The 17895-nt window shown below is 39.9% G+C and overlaps 2 protein-coding genes across 3 annotated transcripts in view; one reads left to right on the plus strand and one right to left on the minus strand.

Annotated features, from left to right (window-relative positions):
• Nucleotides 1–3979, plus strand: part of idi1 (isopentenyl-diphosphate delta isomerase 1) — an 8930-nt gene extending 4951 nt beyond the window's left edge. Inside the window, exon 7 of the mRNA XM_082546009.1 lies at nucleotides 3209–3979. Within this exon, the coding sequence (XP_082402135.1) occupies nucleotides 3209–3421 (213 nt within the window). The 3' untranslated portion in view covers nucleotides 3422–3979. The remainder of the gene's footprint in view (nucleotides 1–3208) is intronic.
• A 1641-nt stretch (nucleotides 3980–5620) lies between these two features.
• cpne3 (copine III) lies at nucleotides 5621–15829 on the minus strand. 2 transcript variants are annotated; one of them, XM_082546001.1, is made up of 17 exons: nucleotides 15685–15829; nucleotides 14938–15086; nucleotides 14402–14581; nucleotides 13937–14011; nucleotides 13779–13850; nucleotides 13609–13689; nucleotides 11681–11770; nucleotides 10860–10958; nucleotides 10643–10729; nucleotides 10502–10561; nucleotides 10276–10409; nucleotides 10041–10095; nucleotides 9821–9872; nucleotides 9562–9695; nucleotides 8427–8663; nucleotides 7569–7681; nucleotides 6912–7026 (listed from the first exon to the last, which is right to left on the minus strand). In XM_082546001.1, the coding sequence occupies exons 2-16, from the start codon at nucleotides 15067–15069 to the stop codon at nucleotides 7571–7573; spliced, it is 1599 nt and encodes a 532-aa protein (XP_082402127.1). In that variant the 5' UTR covers nucleotides 15070–15086; nucleotides 15685–15829; the 3' UTR covers nucleotides 6912–7026; nucleotides 7569–7570. The 2 variants fall into 2 exon arrangements, with proteins under 2 accessions (XP_082402126.1, XP_082402127.1); XM_082546000.1 differs by lacking the exon at nucleotides 7569–7681 and having other exon boundaries at nucleotides 5621–7026.
• Between the last annotated feature and the right edge of the window lie 2066 nt (nucleotides 15830–17895).

Below are 17895 nucleotides of genomic sequence, written 5' to 3' on the forward strand. Positions count from 1 at the left end.
AGAGACTTTAGCATTTTTTTTTGCAAATTGTGCCTGGGCTTGGATGTCTTTCTTTGTCAGAGAAGGCTTCCGTCTTGAAACCCTGCCCCATAGTCCACACATGTGACAACATACAGGATGTTGTCATATGTAGCACACAACCAGTACATGCCGAATATACCTGCACATCCTTCAGTATTGCTGTAGGTAGGGCTGCTCAATTAATCGAATTTTAATCACGATTACGATCTGGGCTTTCAACGATCATTAAAAATGACTGAGCCGATTATTAGCCCCTCCCTCATTTATCCGCGACACCTTAAAGGCCGGTCCGTGAAAATATCCGGTTGTTCAGTGATGACGCGACGAATCCTACTTCCGGGTCTAAAGTAGTCTGCGTTTAATATGGCTTTTGTGTTGTTAACATGTTTAATGTTATGTATTTTCTTCTATTTGATCTCAAAAAGCTCCTAAAACAGTCAGCGACCACTGTTGACCTCCCTCGGCTTTTATTACCGCTAATCATTTATTTAAGCTCAGTTTTTAAAACCTTACGATGTAACTACAGCCCAGCCCATGCAGCAGTATATGAATGACTAACTTCGTATTGTGGATGGATTATCTCAGTTGTTCTCCTGGCTGAAGTTTGGTCCTTTTACAGCATCCTGCCATGCGATTACATTTGTTCCTGACCACCGAGAACACTCACATTAACTTTTATCGAGTGGAAAAAAAGTTAGCTTGTTTATATTATGCTAACATAGCTGTGTCGCTAGCGGTCACGTAGCACATCATTATATACCAGCTAGCCCAACTTCAGTAACCCTACAAACGTCACTGCTGTTTAGTTTTCTGTCTTCATTTATGCTGGAAGTGATAGCAGAGCTGTACGTTTTAATTTGTTTCCAAAACCCCGCAGTCAGGACATGCTATATTGTATTTAGATAGAAGCTAGCGAGCTAACTCCCTGCTAACTTCTAACTCCATTAAATGTCATAAATTCCGTTTTCATGGATGCCTGGATGTTAAACTCAATTGTTACACCTGGTAGAGGAGAAGGCTGATCATTTTATTAAAGATGAAATACTTTAGACAGTTTTTCAACTCTCAGTAATGCCATAGTGATCGTTTGATATATGGACCTGCAGCGGAGTTTAGACCCAGACACGGCTAGTGACGTCAGACTGAACAACCGGATTGTCGGGCATAAACCGGTCCGTGGCGCAAAAAAGGTTGGAGACCGCTGATTAAGAGGACCTGAGGGAAGCTCGGAAAGCTAAGCAGAAGTTATTTGGAGAGTGACTGCCGTTGGTTGAAAAGAGAGTTTAAAAAAAAAAAAAAAACTTCAGTGGTGTTGCACACTATTTTATATTATTTTTTTAAAGTCATTGTTAACCCTTTAAAGCCGGTCAGAGCAGCACGCTCCGTTTTGCGTAACTATTTTTAAATCCCTGTAGAACCTGAACCGTGTAAGCTAGCGCAATAATTTGTTTTGCATATGAAACCGGAGGAGTTGTACTTACATCTTATGCCATCAGCTTGTCCTCGGTCATGGTTTCGTTCCACATATAGCTTTGCAAAAATTGCATAAAAAGCGCTTGCAGGAACAAAAACATAATATTCCAGAAACACGCTTTGCCGATCCGATCAGCTGTTCGTAACACTTCCCACAGTGAAATGAGGCACGTGCTGTTTTCTTTGCAAATTTGCATCATAGGATTGTTTTTTGTTTTTCCTGCAGTATATAAAAATTGGTGTATCTCCAAAATAAAACTATGAAGACACTCAAAATAAATTTCCTGTGGTGGGAAACTATTTTTTGCAACTTTATTGTATTTAAAGTTTTGAGGGATAAACCTCTTAAATTTCTCCAAGTAGAAATATATGTAAACAAAACAAAAGCGATTTTCAATTTTTTTTTTGTAGTTTATTGCACTTTTTTGCAATTTATGTAATTACTATGCACTTAATGCATACATATTATTAAAATATGGGCTATAACAGTTGTATTGATGTATAGCAACTTGAAATGCTCCCACAAATGGCACTACAGCATGTAAAAAAAAAAAAAAAAATAATATAAGCTCTGGTGGACTTGTTTCCATAGTAGGTCTTAAAGGGTTAAATAAATATCGTCAAATAATCATGATCTCAATTTCAGTGAAAATAATCGTGATTATCATTTTTGCCATAATCGAGCAGCCCTAGCTGTAGGTATCTTGGCAGCCTCCCTTATTGTACGTTTTTAATTATTCATATTTTTGCCCACAACAGATCTGTTTGGTTTTCAGATGAATTGTGCAGAGGTCAAAGTTCATGTTAATGGTGGGAAAAGAGTTGAAATAATTTTTTGTGGTCTTGTTTTTTTTTTTTAACATCATAAAAACCTGGCATTTTAACAGGGATGTGTACACTTTTATATCCACTGTACTCAGTGATTTTTGTTTTAACCTGAAAGGCTAAATCTACCTTACACAGTGTGCAGGCTTGATGTGACAGCTTCATTTCACCCGTGTAAATAACAACCCTTGGCCTGAGTTTACCTCTGAGTACATGAGTTCTGTGGATTTAAAAGAATAGCTTCATTTAGGAATATGCTTCATGTACACAGGATGTAATCATTAAGCTCTTCAAACTAACTTGTGGTCACTCTGCAGGACACTGATGTGAGGTGGACCTGCCTCAGGTGAAACTGCTCTAATGTGTGTGTTTGTGACTGGCATGCAAAAATTAAAATGCGCATATATTAGGTGCATGTTAGCTCAGTGAGTCACTGACCACAATCATACAACTGAATATTATCACCTTAAATTTTAAGGTGTTCTACAGATACAATTCCATGATGATTTAAAGTTAAGCATGCAAACTGTGACAGCCCACATTAAACATGTCCAGTTTTTCCTATAATGAGGTCAGCGTATGTGCAAGTAATGGCTCATGACTCTGTATCATATAGAGAGCATCCCTAATGTGGTCTCAAAGGCATACAGCTCTGGGTATGAGCACAGAGGCCTCATGTTTACAAGGTGCAGACAATATGAGAGAGTACCGGCTTAGAGGAAGCAGGAATGGAGCAAAAAACATGATTACTCCTGAGCAAATTAACTCTACAGACAGCTGTTTTCATTTATCTTGATGTAACGTGTATCTGGATTTCATTTGTCTGCGAGTCTGCCTTTTGTCTATTAGGATTGTCTTTGATGCATGACTTTCTTATGCCTCTCCACAGGACGTGGACTTGAATCCAGACCCCAATGAGATCAAAAGCCACTGTTATGTGAGCAAAGAGGAGCTGAAGGAGATGTTGGAGAAGGCCAAGCGCAAAGAACTGGAGATCACGCCCTGGTTCAGTCTCATTGCAGAGACCTTCCTCTTCACGTGGTGGGACAACCTGCAGAACCTCAAACAGTTCATGGATCACCACAAAATCCACCGCATGTAATTCTATCCAGGATCCGGCTCCTCTTCCAGCATTTCAAGCTCTTTGATTTATGCAGAACTGACATAAAAATACAGTCGGCTGAGCTGCTGGAGAACTGAAAATAAACCTCCACTCAAGATGTGAGGTTTCCACTAGCTACTTTGGAGAAGGTGTAGAGCTTCAGCACTGTAACGCAAAGTAAAGAATGTCTTAGTCATGTGATCTATAAGGTGATTTATGTAGGTTTGTAGCACTGAGATGCATCCATCTTCACTGTAGATCAGACGTTTGCTGTAGTGCTCACGTGTCATCTTTCAGGCAATAGTTCGGATGAGCTGGGTTCACAGCCTGAGCAGAAGGTGATGTTAGCAGGAAATGTGACACTAAATAAGAACAGCTCCACAAAGGCAGCAACCTATTTTTATATAATAATGTGAAGTGCCTGATTATAGGTCGTTAGCCTGAGGGGATTAGTATCTCTAAGTCACAACTGCTATCACTCTGCATTGTTGAGTGACATCAGTGAACAAGCTGTATCTTTGTACACTTTTACACAATAAAGTATTTGTGTGAACTTTGCACGAGCATTTATTTTTGAATTTTAGATTCAATTGATTCACTACTAGCTGAATAATACCTTGATTTTTGTGGTAATAATTTCGGTAAGTTGTACATCTTATATCAAGTCGAGCTTTTTGAAACCAGACCTCAACTGAGAGGCCAAGGGAGAGATTATATGGTGGTGATTTGGCAATATCATGGGAGGTCTGCCCTTAAGTATACTTTGCTTTATCGTTTCTTTGCCTCACGGGGGGAATGTAACTCACAAAATGAACATATTATTCATTAAGACTTAAATCTAGAGAAAGCTGATATGTGAATTTTTTTTTTAGCTGAAATCGTGTAATTGGTGATTCTTGAATCATATTTACTTTGTGGACAGAAAAACACCTTCGTAGACTGTCTGGGGTCACTTTTCTTAATGTGGAACTTTTGTGGAATATTTCAACACTGAATTATCTGCTTTTAGTTTAGTATTTAACAACTGAAAACATTATGGCAACACTGAGAAGACAAATCATTAGGAGTGTGTTGCCGTCTTAGTCCTCTTTCTGTAGGAAAACTTCAAAAAGCTGACTCAGTTCTTGTCTGAGGTACAGACCAGGAATAACGGAAATACGATCCTCACACCCACCAGGGAGAGCAGCAAAAAAACAGTCTAATGTAACATCACTCAATATTTCTGTGATTCTTTAAATAGGCTTAAAAGATCATTCTTATAACTTTATTCTACAAAACACCTAAACTCCTCCGCATGGTGAGAAGTTACATTCAAACTCTTAAAGAGAAGCAGCAGGTAACGCATAGCTCCGAAATCCTCACCACACAGGAAGTGGTGACAGGTAGTTCCCTGCATCCTGCAGCTGGAGCTTCCTCCTCGCCCTCTCTTCAGCATGGCCTCCTAGAGTCTGAGCAACTCTCCACCAGCGTCACAAAGGCCATACAGACACTCATTATAAGCTCTAAATTGGGTGGGGGGAAAAGCATGAATCTTAAACTGGAACTGAAGAAAAATGATAAAAGATATTGAAAATAAACTCAAGCTGAATAGCACGATGTCTTGGCTTGAATGGTTTTTCTAAGTTTTGTTTTTTGTACAGAGGAACATTCACATGAGACATAACAAGAAAGACAGGACTGTAAAGCTGTAAAGGACAGAATAGATGGGGCATCGACAGCTAGGTACTGACGTGCAGTCAATGGAAAATTGATAGCAATAAACTTTATCCTGATATATATGTTCAGCTGCAAACAAACAGAAACATGGACACATTTGCATTTATATGTATATACATGAATACATTCTCAAATATAAACATACATATGTGCCTGTGCACACGCACACACCCTGCATTTATGAACATATTTCTTCAGTATACACATGTATACTGTGGGCATTAGAAAGAATGCATCTTCAGGGCACTTCCGCACTGGCTTTAGTTTGCAGAGTTGAAAGCCTCGTCTGTCTTTTAAATACCGTACATGACTGTATCCACAAATCCTTACACTCAAGACCAGCAGAGTGGATCAACATCCTAAACTAAGCTGTGGAATTAACATAACACTAACATTAGTAGCAACAGAAATGGCTTCAACTTTACTGTGTGCATGAGAAATAAACAGTTTCTAGTTCTTTGTAAGGGGTAAATGACGCTCTGATTTAATTTGTTTGAATAAAATAGGCTTTATTTGCATGCTTAATGCACAATGAAGGCACAGTTCCCACTTCTTTCAGACCACAAAGCAGATGAAACGTGATACACTCGTTTCATTGTAAAACCATATAAAAACAAAAAGGTAAAAACAAACAAAAAAAACCCATAAATGTACATGACTAGGACCTGATCCATTTATCACCCGAACAATGTTAGCTGTTTGCCAATCCTTCAGTATCAGGTAAAGAAGTTACGGTAGATATGCCCTTGAAACATGCAGCTTCCCTGTTGGCAGCATGTATGTTTGGAAAGCCACAAAACAAGCAAAGGTGGGCAGAGTAAACAAGGTAAGAGAAGAAAAAAAACAAAAGTCTGCCTATATATCAAAGTATCAGATTATTAAACTCACCAAATATCGTTATCGATCTTAAAGACTACTGTATCATTTAGACTCTATATATGACTAACGATCAGTCCTGAGTTTGGTTTCTACTGTGCCAGCATGTTTAATACTGATTTATGTTCCTCTTAGTTGTTGGTCCAGTTGAAGAAATGATCCCGTGGTAACTTTGCTAATCTTCATCCAAGTGATAAAGTATCTAAATGTAGCTGACACAAAACTAGAAACTGGCATTATACATTCCAGTTATCACAACATCATTTCAGAATAATACTCTGGGTTTGGCATTTCATTCTAACTAAACAGAATAATATAATGTTTTGCTATAAATGTGCAATAATGCCACAGCTTTTAGAAGAAGCTCCACGTGCCAAAAACAACAAGAATAAACATGTGGTATGATGCTATCAAAAGATAATCTTTATTATTTTACATTTTACCTCCATCCATCCATTTTTTTCCCGCTTATCTGGGGCCGGCTCGTGGGGGCAGCAGCCTAAGCAGAGAAGCCCAGAACTCCCTATTCTACATTTGACCTAATTTTTATAATTTGCTTCTGGAGCCAACAAACACGCATTAAAAAAAATTAATCACACTGCTTTGCAGTGTTTTATCTTGTAAATCTGAATATCCTGTTATTCAGTAAATATTACATTAACACTAAAGCCTTAAATCTTAGTGTGGGTTATTTTGCAGTTGCTTTAGAATTCACTGTAATCTCAAAAGCACCAAGCCTGTTTTAGCATCTAAAAGCAATAACAGATTATTCAACCGAGGAGAGTGATTGTGTAGGATGTGTTTTCTATTATCTCAGTGTGGTGATTGCATAATGTGAGGAAGCTATGAGGTGATCTATAGTTGCTGGAGATGAGATGAGTCTGCTACACAGTGCCTGCAGGGTTGGTTGCAGGGTTGGAATTGGGTGGACTCAGTTTCATGGTATTAAAAAAATCCACCAGCTGACCTGGTACTTCAGCCAGCACGGTCTTTGCCAGCGCTTCCTTCGGTGCCTGAAGAGCAAAAAGAGTCAAGTCAAAAACAGTGAAGAGGAAAATAATTCTACATGTTTTTAACTGATTCCTTGCACGAGTATTGAACACAGCAAGGAGAGAGTGATGGAAATGAAGAGAGCTTAAAGGAAAATTCCACACACTTTAATAAACATTGGATTTCAGATGTTATCTTGACACTTTCTGAGGCTGTAATTACATCACACTCCAGCAGAGATGATTATACTTTTGAGGCCGGTGGTAGGCTAACATTAATCAAAACTCCTGGACCGATCAAAGATGTGCTCAACTGCTTATCACTTTAACAACAAAGTGCCGCTTTAACAGCGTTACGTAAATAGAGGAATTTTCCTTTAATATAAGTCAGAGTGCCACCAGTGCCTTTAACCAGAGCCACAGATACTCAGTCAGACAGTACGACAGACTTTGTTGTACCAGACTGATGATGAATCGCATGCAGTGATTCATTGCTGCAGTTTTTCGTGCAGGTGAAAGAGAAGTTAGATGAAAGCAGGGTTTATGACTTAATATTTCTGAGGTACCCCTATGAAGGACTAGGATCTTGGGGAGGCTTCAGTTTCAATGAACTGAAGAAGGAGGTCACTTGCTGAGGTAACTCGGCCAATACGCTTTGGGCAAGAGCCTGGCTGGGCGCCTGAAAAGAAATGGATAAAACAAAGCAAAGAGATAAGCTAAAGCTGTTTCCACACATGCGCTGTAGCTCTGCATGTTTCCAGACATTACACAGGTTGTGGTAATGCATCTGTCAGTCTCAGTCAGACTGGACATTAAACGGCCGTCAGCCTCCCGGCTCTCTTTTAACAACGCACTCATGTGGGAAGAGCCCATGAAACCTCCTCTCCTACACCAAACAGCATATTTCACTGGCATGAAATGTAAGGCTCCAGTGAGGCAGCCCATAGAGTGGACTACACGAAGCAGAGACCCAGCATTAGCACACCCAACTTGGGACTTACATGGTGTAAGTGTGGGTTTGCCCCGCCTACACAACCCCACAGTTCACCCACACTTTCCCACTGTGGGCCCACATGGGCATTGTTCTTGGGATGTGGAAAATGTGAGAAGGGACATTCTCTGGTTGTCCTAACATGTTTCCCGCAACATTTCATGTGTGAAAACAGCTTAGATGATTTTTAGGCTGAGGCGCAGGCAATCCCTCACTTTGGATATATATGATTAACTGGTATTGGCTCGAGAAACACTCTGCTCCGTTTAGTTTGTAATTTTAATGTCAGCTTAGAAAAAAAACAAAAAACAAAGTACATGCAATGTGGACAGAAAAATCAGGGGGACACCCAAAGCTAACAGCATCCAGAAACCTGGTACATATAGATATAAAACAAAAACAACAAAAACTTGATGTTTTTACTGTCACTTACATTTTGAAACTGCCTGAATGGTACAAACTGGACAATGTCTCTCATGGCAGCCTCGCCAGTGAGAGAGCGCAAACGACCATCGTCTCCATCCAGGAACTCCATGGCACTGAAGTCCGCCCCTCCGACCCCGACGATGATGATAGACATGGGCAGGCGAGATGCGTTGACGATAGCGTTGCGCGTCTCGTCCATGTCCGTGATCACTCCATCAGTGATGATCAGCAGAACAAAATATTGCTACAAGAAGACAACAACAACAAAAACACAACTATTACAGCAACATGTAAGCAAGAAGCTTTTGAATCCTCATCAAAACTCTGATATTTGCTCAGTTCTACTGCTTAGTGCCCCTCGAGCATCAGAAAGCCCCATCCCCTGTTATCCTGTAGCTTTGGATCAAGCTATTATTAAATCACCTGCTTCAATGTGAAGATTATACAACCATTACACTGACAGGACTGCCTGAACCAAATGTTTACTGAGAGTATAAATGAGGTAGTGAATTCATAACCCACTTTTTCCTTATTAACAGGACAGCATATGCGGCCATGATGTAAGATTAATTATTTTCCCAAATACAGTATCCAATAATGGCTCACAAATTCCAAGAGATATTGCAAACACTTGCAGTTTTTTAGTTTTGGATTTGGGATGTACAAAAAACATTTTTGAGTTTGCTCGCTCCAAAAGCAAATGTTTTTGCAAGGTTTTCAAGTTGAGTGCTAAGACTTTAACACACTATGATCTTACTAGAACCGATGACTAAACATATGAATTTGTAGACTGCACTACTCATGACATTACTAATATCTCTTACTCTTCAGTGCAGGCTGGAATATTGCAAATGCTCACAGAGTTGTAGAGTAAAAGATAACCTACTAGGCTCATATCCTTCTACTCCATAATGTTGGAGTTTGCATTATTCACAGCATTGAACAACCCCTATTTACCTTATACCAGCCCTTGGTGCAGTCCCTCAGTTCATCCACTGGGTGGGGTTGTATGTTAAGCATGCATCAATCTCTTATTTTGTCAATTGTAGATGGTCCGCATGTTAAAGCATTAAATTAAATTTCAAATATGAAACTGAAAGCCCTTGCCTACAGTGAGTGAGCTGAAGAGGTGAAATACTCACAGCTGCAGTGGTCTGCTGGAGGGCTTGCTTTGCAAAGCAGGCCACGTGGTTGATAATCGGGGAGAAATTGGTGGGACCGTACAGTTTGACTTGAGGCAGGCAGCTTCTGTAGGCTTCAACCACACCTTCAACACCTACACACACCCATACAGACACCATTGATTAAACACACTACAAACTGAGAACTACAGTGTACTAGGGTGCATGTGTATAGTAAGTAATGAAACATCAGCTCCAGTGCATTTATCTGTAAACACACCTGCACAAAATGGATTTGATGGGTTGAAATTGAGCGGAAACTCATGGGAAACCTGTAACACAATAGATTATAACAGAGAAAAATCAGCAAATTAGAGCAAACATCACAGGTTCACAGTGTGATCTAACAATGTCAAAGCACAATCTACAGTATGGTAACAAACAAAAAACTGTCTTATGTGGTGTGGAAATGTCTAATTTCATATAAACAGAAGCTTTACCTGCCATGTGGGTGGAATCTGGGCTCCAAAGCCAAATGCAGGAAACATCTTATCACTAAACATGAAAGACAAACCAAAAGCTTATTTGAATTATGAGCCATAGATTGCATTGCCAATAAGTTGATACAGTTATCAGCCAAGTTAAATGAGTCCCTATCATACAACTCTACTTAAGTAGCTTTAAATATCTCATAGTTTACACTAATAATACCAGGTATGTGAAATATATTCCTACCTGTCATAGTCCTGGATGACATTACCCACTGACCAGATTGCAGTGAGATACTCATTAACACCCTGGGGACTAATGTAATGCAGAGACTGGGGTGACCGAGGATCCCCGTTGGAACCTGTGAAGTCAACGGCCACCTATTGGCAAACATACAGGTGAAGCTATAGAAAACCTTACTGCAAAGATGAATGAATGAAAACGGAAAAGAAACAGAGAAGACGAGACTCACAGTGAAGTTAATCTGACAGCCTCCCATAATATAATCCAAGAATGTATACTCCTTCACCACCTGGAACAAGTATACTGGTCATCAAGTCAGTTTAAATAGCAAAAAGCAAAAACAAAACAACAACAAAAATCAGTACCACACCTGGCAAAGCTTTACGCTCACAACACCAGAGTTCTTGTAGCCTTTCTTCTTCTGTTTCTTTTTACTGTTGATGCATTCAAACTCTGCCTGCAAGAATAAAACCACAGTAAAGGCCACATTCTGTTGCAATGTCAGAGACCAAAGGGCAGTTTTAGCCATCAACTCAAACACAGTGCAGAAATGTTTGAGCTGCCCACATATTGCAGTACTCTCATACCGGAGAAGTGTGTGAGGCTTCTTGGAGGCGTTTCATTGTCGTCTCAAAGACGCCAATAAGATCATGTGACCCGTCATTGTCGTAGTCGTAACACTCAACCTGAAAACGGGCAAAAACATTTGGTCGTGATCGAGTTAAACTGGAGGGGAAAATCTTCCATTAAGGGTCAGTTCACCCAAAGCAGAAGTAATAAATAACCAGACTTTGCTAAGAATACTTTCTCTATGGAAATGGGATTATTCTCAGTAACTAGGAGGGCTACGAATAAAAACTAAAAATATCCGCAGTGCTGGATGCCATTATAGACAAATGAGAAAAGGTTTGGTGAAGTTCCTCTCTGCAGACAAACAAAACAGAAGAAACAAACAACATGCAAAGGAAACACTCAAATGAACACTTTGTACTCCACGTGTTCTTGAAGAGAGGCGGACAGTAAAATGACTGGACTTGTATGTGTTGCTTTTCACGAATGGTAAACTTGATAAAAGTGGCGAGCACCTTGCAGAGACCCCGCCTTGTTCCCAATGTGGTCCTTTCACGCACACATCACACAGGAAATGATGGAGAGATGTAAAAATACAAATACTTTGATTCACAAATAACTCACTTGTCCTCTATGGTGGGAAAGTGCTTCCTTCCTGACATGTTTGCTTCAGAGGTTAAAAAAAATATCATCAAGCTAATTTGTAACACGCTAGTTACTTTGTATGTTTTGAAGTACCACTTACTCCGACAGCTCTAAAGCAGAACAGCGAATTTGAACTCAACAAGAAAAATCAGAGTGATTGTAGGTGCCCAGTAGATTGAAATCATTTACTTACTTTTATTGGCTTCTCCATGTCTCCTCCACAGAGAGACTGCAGAGGGATTCGAAACGGCCTCCATGTTGGATTCAAGTTGTTCTTCACCACCTGAGAAAAACAGTTCATCACAATCAGATACTGCAGGATACTACAAGTCCAGTCGGTCTCGTTTAGTCAACATGTCACTAGAGAAAATGTCAAATATGCTCCTTTTATCTCATCTGTGGTTTGTTGATGCTGTGTCACCAACTGGTAGGCGGCCCACCTAATAACAACAACGCAAAAGCTACAGCTACAGTTTGTTATCCAACAAAGGAAATTTTAGTATCAGACATACAGAGAGTTCTTGATCAGGTGCTGGGGAGCACCACATGGAGGAGAAAAAATGTTTTTTCCCCTCTGGAGCTTATTTGGTCTCAAACAAGAGCCCAGTCCTTCCAAGAAAGAAAAGCTATAAATACACCCTCACATTTGGATCAAAACCGGTTTTCAGTATTTGAGAAACAAAGCACAGGCTTAAGTTAATGCCATGACTCACTGAACAACAACAATATAGAGTCTGGAGCCTGACTCTAAAACAGAGTCAACCCCCTTCTCAAAATGCCAAACTTCAAAATTTAAATTAACAGGTTTACAACCTGGTACGGAAAACTGTTTGTATCAGGCTCTCTAGCTTTTATAATCACTCACCTGTTTGGTTAAGACTTAAAGTTAGGGTGTGGCCTCTTTGACAGGTAGATGAGAAGAGACAGCCTAAAGCCATCTGCTACGCCTCACCTCCACCAAATCCAGTCACTAAACTAGAGTGTTCTGCTGTTAGTGCCTTATGGAACATTGTAATTGTATTATCAGATAAATAATACATCCTGTTGTGAGGTACACACTGCCAAGAGAGAGATGTATGTAATTCACCGATAATTAGCAGCTATGTGTGTCTGAGCAGTTGCTAACTAAGCTAGTGTTAGCTAATAATAATTGTGCAAAAGCTGTGTTTAACAGTTACACCATCATAAGTTCCTCTTTTCACCCTGAATATTGAGGGTGAAGAGAAAAATCACTGTTCCTCCATCAGAGAAGTTAGAGATAAGGAGAAAATTTGGTCTTCTGCAGAGAGTTTTTCGCCATGACTGCCATAATTGATGGGTCATTGCTTTACTTCCCATATCGTTCTTCATGATTTCATCCACCTTGATGAGATTCCCAGTTTCAGACACACTGAAGCATCCGCCAGCATAATATTCCCACCACCATGTTTCACTGTGGAGATGATGATGATCTTTGGGTTGTACGCCTCTCCATTCTTTCTCCAATCATAAGAATATTGAATTGATACTTCTCGCTGTAGCTCTTGACACTCAGAAATGCTGTGATAACTATGCACATCCATCTCCTCCTCTGTGAGCATCAACAATTCTTTTCTCAAGTCTAAACTGATTGCTTTCATTTTTGGCATGACGCTTTCTCCAGTGACAGCTCAAACCTCTCCTGATGTTTTTATAGTATGTGTAAATTTAAAGATAGTCTTCCCCTCTTCATTTTACAACCTCTGAACATTAAATAGCTAAATCACATCATTGCACAGCAATGGTCTGTGCTACAGCTCAATGAAAAGGTCCGTTTATCAGGGTACTAATAATATTGACCCCGGTCATTTTTCTGGAGTAATTTTGTTATTGTGTGCAAATAGAAATAATGTGTCTTCTAAATATATTAGTTTTCTTTAGAAGTAGGGCTGTTTGATATGACGATATATATCAGATGACGATATAAAAACGTCTATCGTTTCATTTTATGCTATCGTTTGTTTCGTGGTGTCGCAAAATAAACTGTTTACGGCAATATTGTTTCATCGTTTTGATGGTCACTGTGTATCTAGTTACAACTTTTAGTTCTGTTATTTGGTATCTTTTGGATAGGCAGGAGCAGTGTAAAAGCTTTGTGTTCACCTCTGTTCTGTGAGCCAGCTGCCAGCCTGTTTCTGTCTGCTTGTAGAACTCCAGGTAGGGGTCGGACTTTCCAAACAAATCCTGTGTACGAAAATGAATAAAGGGAATGAGGTCAATAATACCTAAAAATGAAAGAATGAATTTAAGTTATAACGCTGTATCAGCCATACCTTGTTGTCTAGTTTTCTTGCTGCCACTTCAAAATTCACCACCCTATTGTCTTTTATTTCCTCTGCATTGATCTATAACACAATTAAAGATAAATGACTGAGACAAAAGCAAAACAACACCATCCAACTGTTTATCTGCAGCTTTCTGCATCACTCACTGTGATGGTCCCTTTCCCTGCTGGTGATTTGTTCTTCAACACAAGCGGTCGGGTCAGTTTCTTACTAGATACAACCTAAAAGCAAGCAAAAAAGCATGCACTTTGACAAAGACAATTAGCCACAGCAAAATAATTTGAATGAATAGGCTCAGAATGAAGACAAGAGAATAAATGAGTAATACACAGCAGCCTGCAGACCATTAAGCAAATGACAAATCGGGCATAATGAACACATGAGGTCACATTACACTGATAAGAGTCGAACCAGCAACTGCTTATCAGGGATGTTAATGCTTCATCTGCAACATGGTAACACTGTAGTGTCCTCTTACAGCAAAGTATAAGTCCTACCAGTTTTGCACCTGCAAAATCTTGTTTACTTCATTTAACAGAAATTAATTCTGAAATGTTGAACACTGAAAACCTTCAGCCTTGCAGAAAGAGGAAAAGAGAAGGAAACCTTACTTGGCCCAGGGTGCATTCTAGTTCACCCAGGAAGTCATCGTCAGTCAGGTCAATTGTCTTGTTGTCAATGTCATAAACTCCAAACTTCAGCTTTTGCACTATTTCAAAGTAGTAGTCAACGACAAACTTCTTTGCAAACTTTGGGCTGAGACAATTCTGGACTTTCTCTGTGCGACCCACCTGTTAGAAAAGATTGCATCAGTTAGTCAGAGAGAAATTAGTGCTGTGAACTCTTCACAAAGCAGTAGTTTGTATTGAGACACACAGTGAGGAAACAGGAAATGGAAACTATCCCTTCAGGGGGCTTTTAACACTGTTAACAATTAACACTGAACTGTAGCTTTTCTCCTACTACAGTGATATAACCGATTGCACCTAGAGAACATGTGGGCTTTCCAATATCCTGTCTTATCAGCTTTCCAGTGTAGGGAGAGACTCTTAGGAATCTATCTGTTCCTTTCAAAGTTGGTATGGAATACAGGCTCATGATGGTGGGTTTGACACTCAAATCATTTAGACCTGCTAAACACACTGACCTCATACCACTGAGAATCAGAGCTGTTCATTAACAGGACACACAGGGGGTCTGACTTTGAGCCGACGTCTTTGTCCAGGAGGTTCTCACAGGACACAGTCAACTCCACCTTGGTTACACACTGGGCAGCCATGTCTGACTGGTAATAAACTGGGAAGACAACAACATAGAGATGTTAAAAAAAACAGACATTGCAATACACAGTACTATGAGCACTGATTTAACAGTAAGTGGCTGTGGTAATGTTTAGTGAAGATCGTCCTGAAATACTGACATTTTTGCGTTTGTTTACGTAGGTATACAATTGTGACGCTACTGTTAGCCCTCCCAGCCTCCCTCTAAACGAAACCAGTCGTGCAGCTAGGCAGTGATGTTGTTCTAACACACAGACGGGTTTGTTTTGTTTTTTGTTTTCGGGAGGATTTTTTTGCTTCGACATTACGTTTAACTATTAGCGGTCTAACGTTACACTACATTAGGGGTGCTAACGTTACACTATCCCGTTATGACTAAGGTAGCCAATGAATTCACTTACGTACAATGCTTCTCTGCTGCACAGTGTCTTGGAAAATGTGACACAACCATTAATGCCGTGCAGTGGGTGTGGAGCAGAAAAGCTAAAGAGCACTTAAAAAAAAAGACTGCTCGTAGGCTCACAGGGCTAATAAACTGACAACTAACTAGGTTAGCTGGTATACCACGTCAACTTCCGCAAAATTAGTAATAGCTAGTTTAAATTCAGGCTTACCTTTGAAAGTGTGAGACGCGTTATGGGACTCACGGAAAGAAAATATTGGCTACTATAACCGACACTGGTAACACTCCCTTGGCACAGTGCTCTTGTAAGGAAAAGTAGCTCCCGTCCGCTTAATCTCGAAAGCACGAAACCACGCCCACCACTTTAAACGAACAGGGGCGTCACCAGGAATCTGTGTGTGCGGGTGGCTGGGTGGGGGGCTAAGGGCAAGAGGGGGATATATGATCAATCTGATATAAAACCAGTGTAAACTACTTTAAACTCGAGTAAAGCCAAAAAACAAAACACTGGGTACAGTTTTCAAACTTATATGCAGTATTTTGTCCTGCTAATGATCTATTACGTGAAAAGTGGAGCTGCACAAGAGTTTAAACATACTTTAGTGTTGGATAATGGTTTTGCAAAATATGGGGAAAAAAAACTCACTTTTTACTTCAGCAGTGGCGGATCTAGAAAATTTTACATTGGGGTGGCAAAGGAGGGGCAAGAGATCTCGGCAGGGTGGCACATCTTCAGTGATGTATGTGTAAATCCCCTATGTGTAAATGGAGTCAACAAAATATCCACAAAAATGCTTTAAAACTATTAATTGCATCATTACCTCTTCTAAGGAAACACAGACAATTGCACAAGCAAAATAATTCCAAGAAGACCTCCTTCCAAGGTTCCAGGAATGTCACAAACTGGATGGGCACTCTCTGCCATTTGCTTTGTTTCTTTCAAGAAGTCGTATTGTATGGCACATCTCAGTTTGTAAGTCTTGCAATTCAGAGTCATATATGGAGAAATGATCTCACCTATCTATAATGGGAAGGAATATAGAGACTGTAAAGGCATCTTTGCTGTTGACATTTGTTTTCTGTCCAAATGTAGATAAGACTAAGACTATCAGACAGTCTGCTAGATGTTTGTTTTGGTCTTTTTGATTTGGCAATGGTAGAAAGATGGCAACTACTGCATGTTTCAGTGGCTATACGCCACAGCTCATCAAAGCTCTCCTCTTTGAGGCAGTCTTCAAACGTCTGTCGGAGGCTTCATTAAGGTCGGCTGCTTTGGCAGGGTCCATATTTATTGACTGGAGCTTCTCAGACAAAATCTTTGTTTCACGTAGAAATTTTCTGAAGACCATAAGGAGTCCCGTGGAGTCAGTCTGAGAGCGTAATCCTCTTGCATCTACAGCATTTTGTGGATTTTCCTCCAGCGCTCTCATTACTGCAGACAACCTGCCAGGAAGGGTTTTATGCGTAGCAAAGCAACAGGACCACCTAGGGTCACTCAGTTTTGGTCATTCTTGTGCTGGCATACCGAACATTTCTTTTTGAATATTAATCTGATTATTGTGATGTGAGCCTGACATGAATGTATACAGTCTTTCCAGCAGTGAAAAAACATGCAGCTTCTGCGACATCTTTCACAGAGTCAGCACCACGTTCTCTTTATATTACATCTCTTACTTCTCCAGACATCAAATGATCTTCTCTCTTAAACTGGAAGCATCCAATTGTTCTGCTCTTTGGTATTCAAGGAAGCTCTCCTGAGTCGCACCATCATAATATCTTACAACTAGAGACGACTGCTCAGTTTTTGTTTTTTATGTCCTTTGTCTCATGTGTCAAAATAGAAAAATGTTAACTTTCTTTAACATTCTTGAGGATTTCCTCACTCACCACTTCAGCTAAACATCCCAGAATCTCCTTTTGAGTGCTTTTGCTGATATATTTTGCGTTTGTGGGACCTTGTGACGGTCGTCTTTTCACTAATGCATCATGTTTGCTTATTAGATCTAAGATCTTAAGGACATTTCTCTGGTTTTGTGAGGTTTCTGTTTCATCATGGCCATGTTCAGAAAGGTTTTGAGTGGCTGTCAAATTTCAGTCAGAGTTTGAATATAATTCTGATTTTTAATAACTTACTGTTTGTACCATTTCTACCACTCACTGAGGAAACTTGTTTTTGTTGCTCCGTGAAGTGTTTTGGGTAATATTTTTAAATGTGGCCGCACTACTGCATGTGATTAATGTATGTACTAAACCATCCATAACCTTCAGCAGACATTTAATTCATTACAAACTTATTTGTCTTAAACGTTTTGTGTTAAAACATCACCAGGAGAAACTGATTTCACCTGGAGAAAGTTGGGCTGCTCAGTGGCTTCACTCCGCTGCGTTGCAGACCATCGCGTGAGCATTTGTTTTTCAGAGA

The sequence above is a fragment of the Aulonocara stuartgranti genome (genome assembly GCF_965226115.1).
Source record: "Aulonocara stuartgranti genome assembly, chromosome: 9".
Lineage (NCBI taxonomy): Eukaryota > Metazoa > Chordata > Actinopteri > Cichliformes > Cichlidae > Aulonocara > Aulonocara stuartgranti.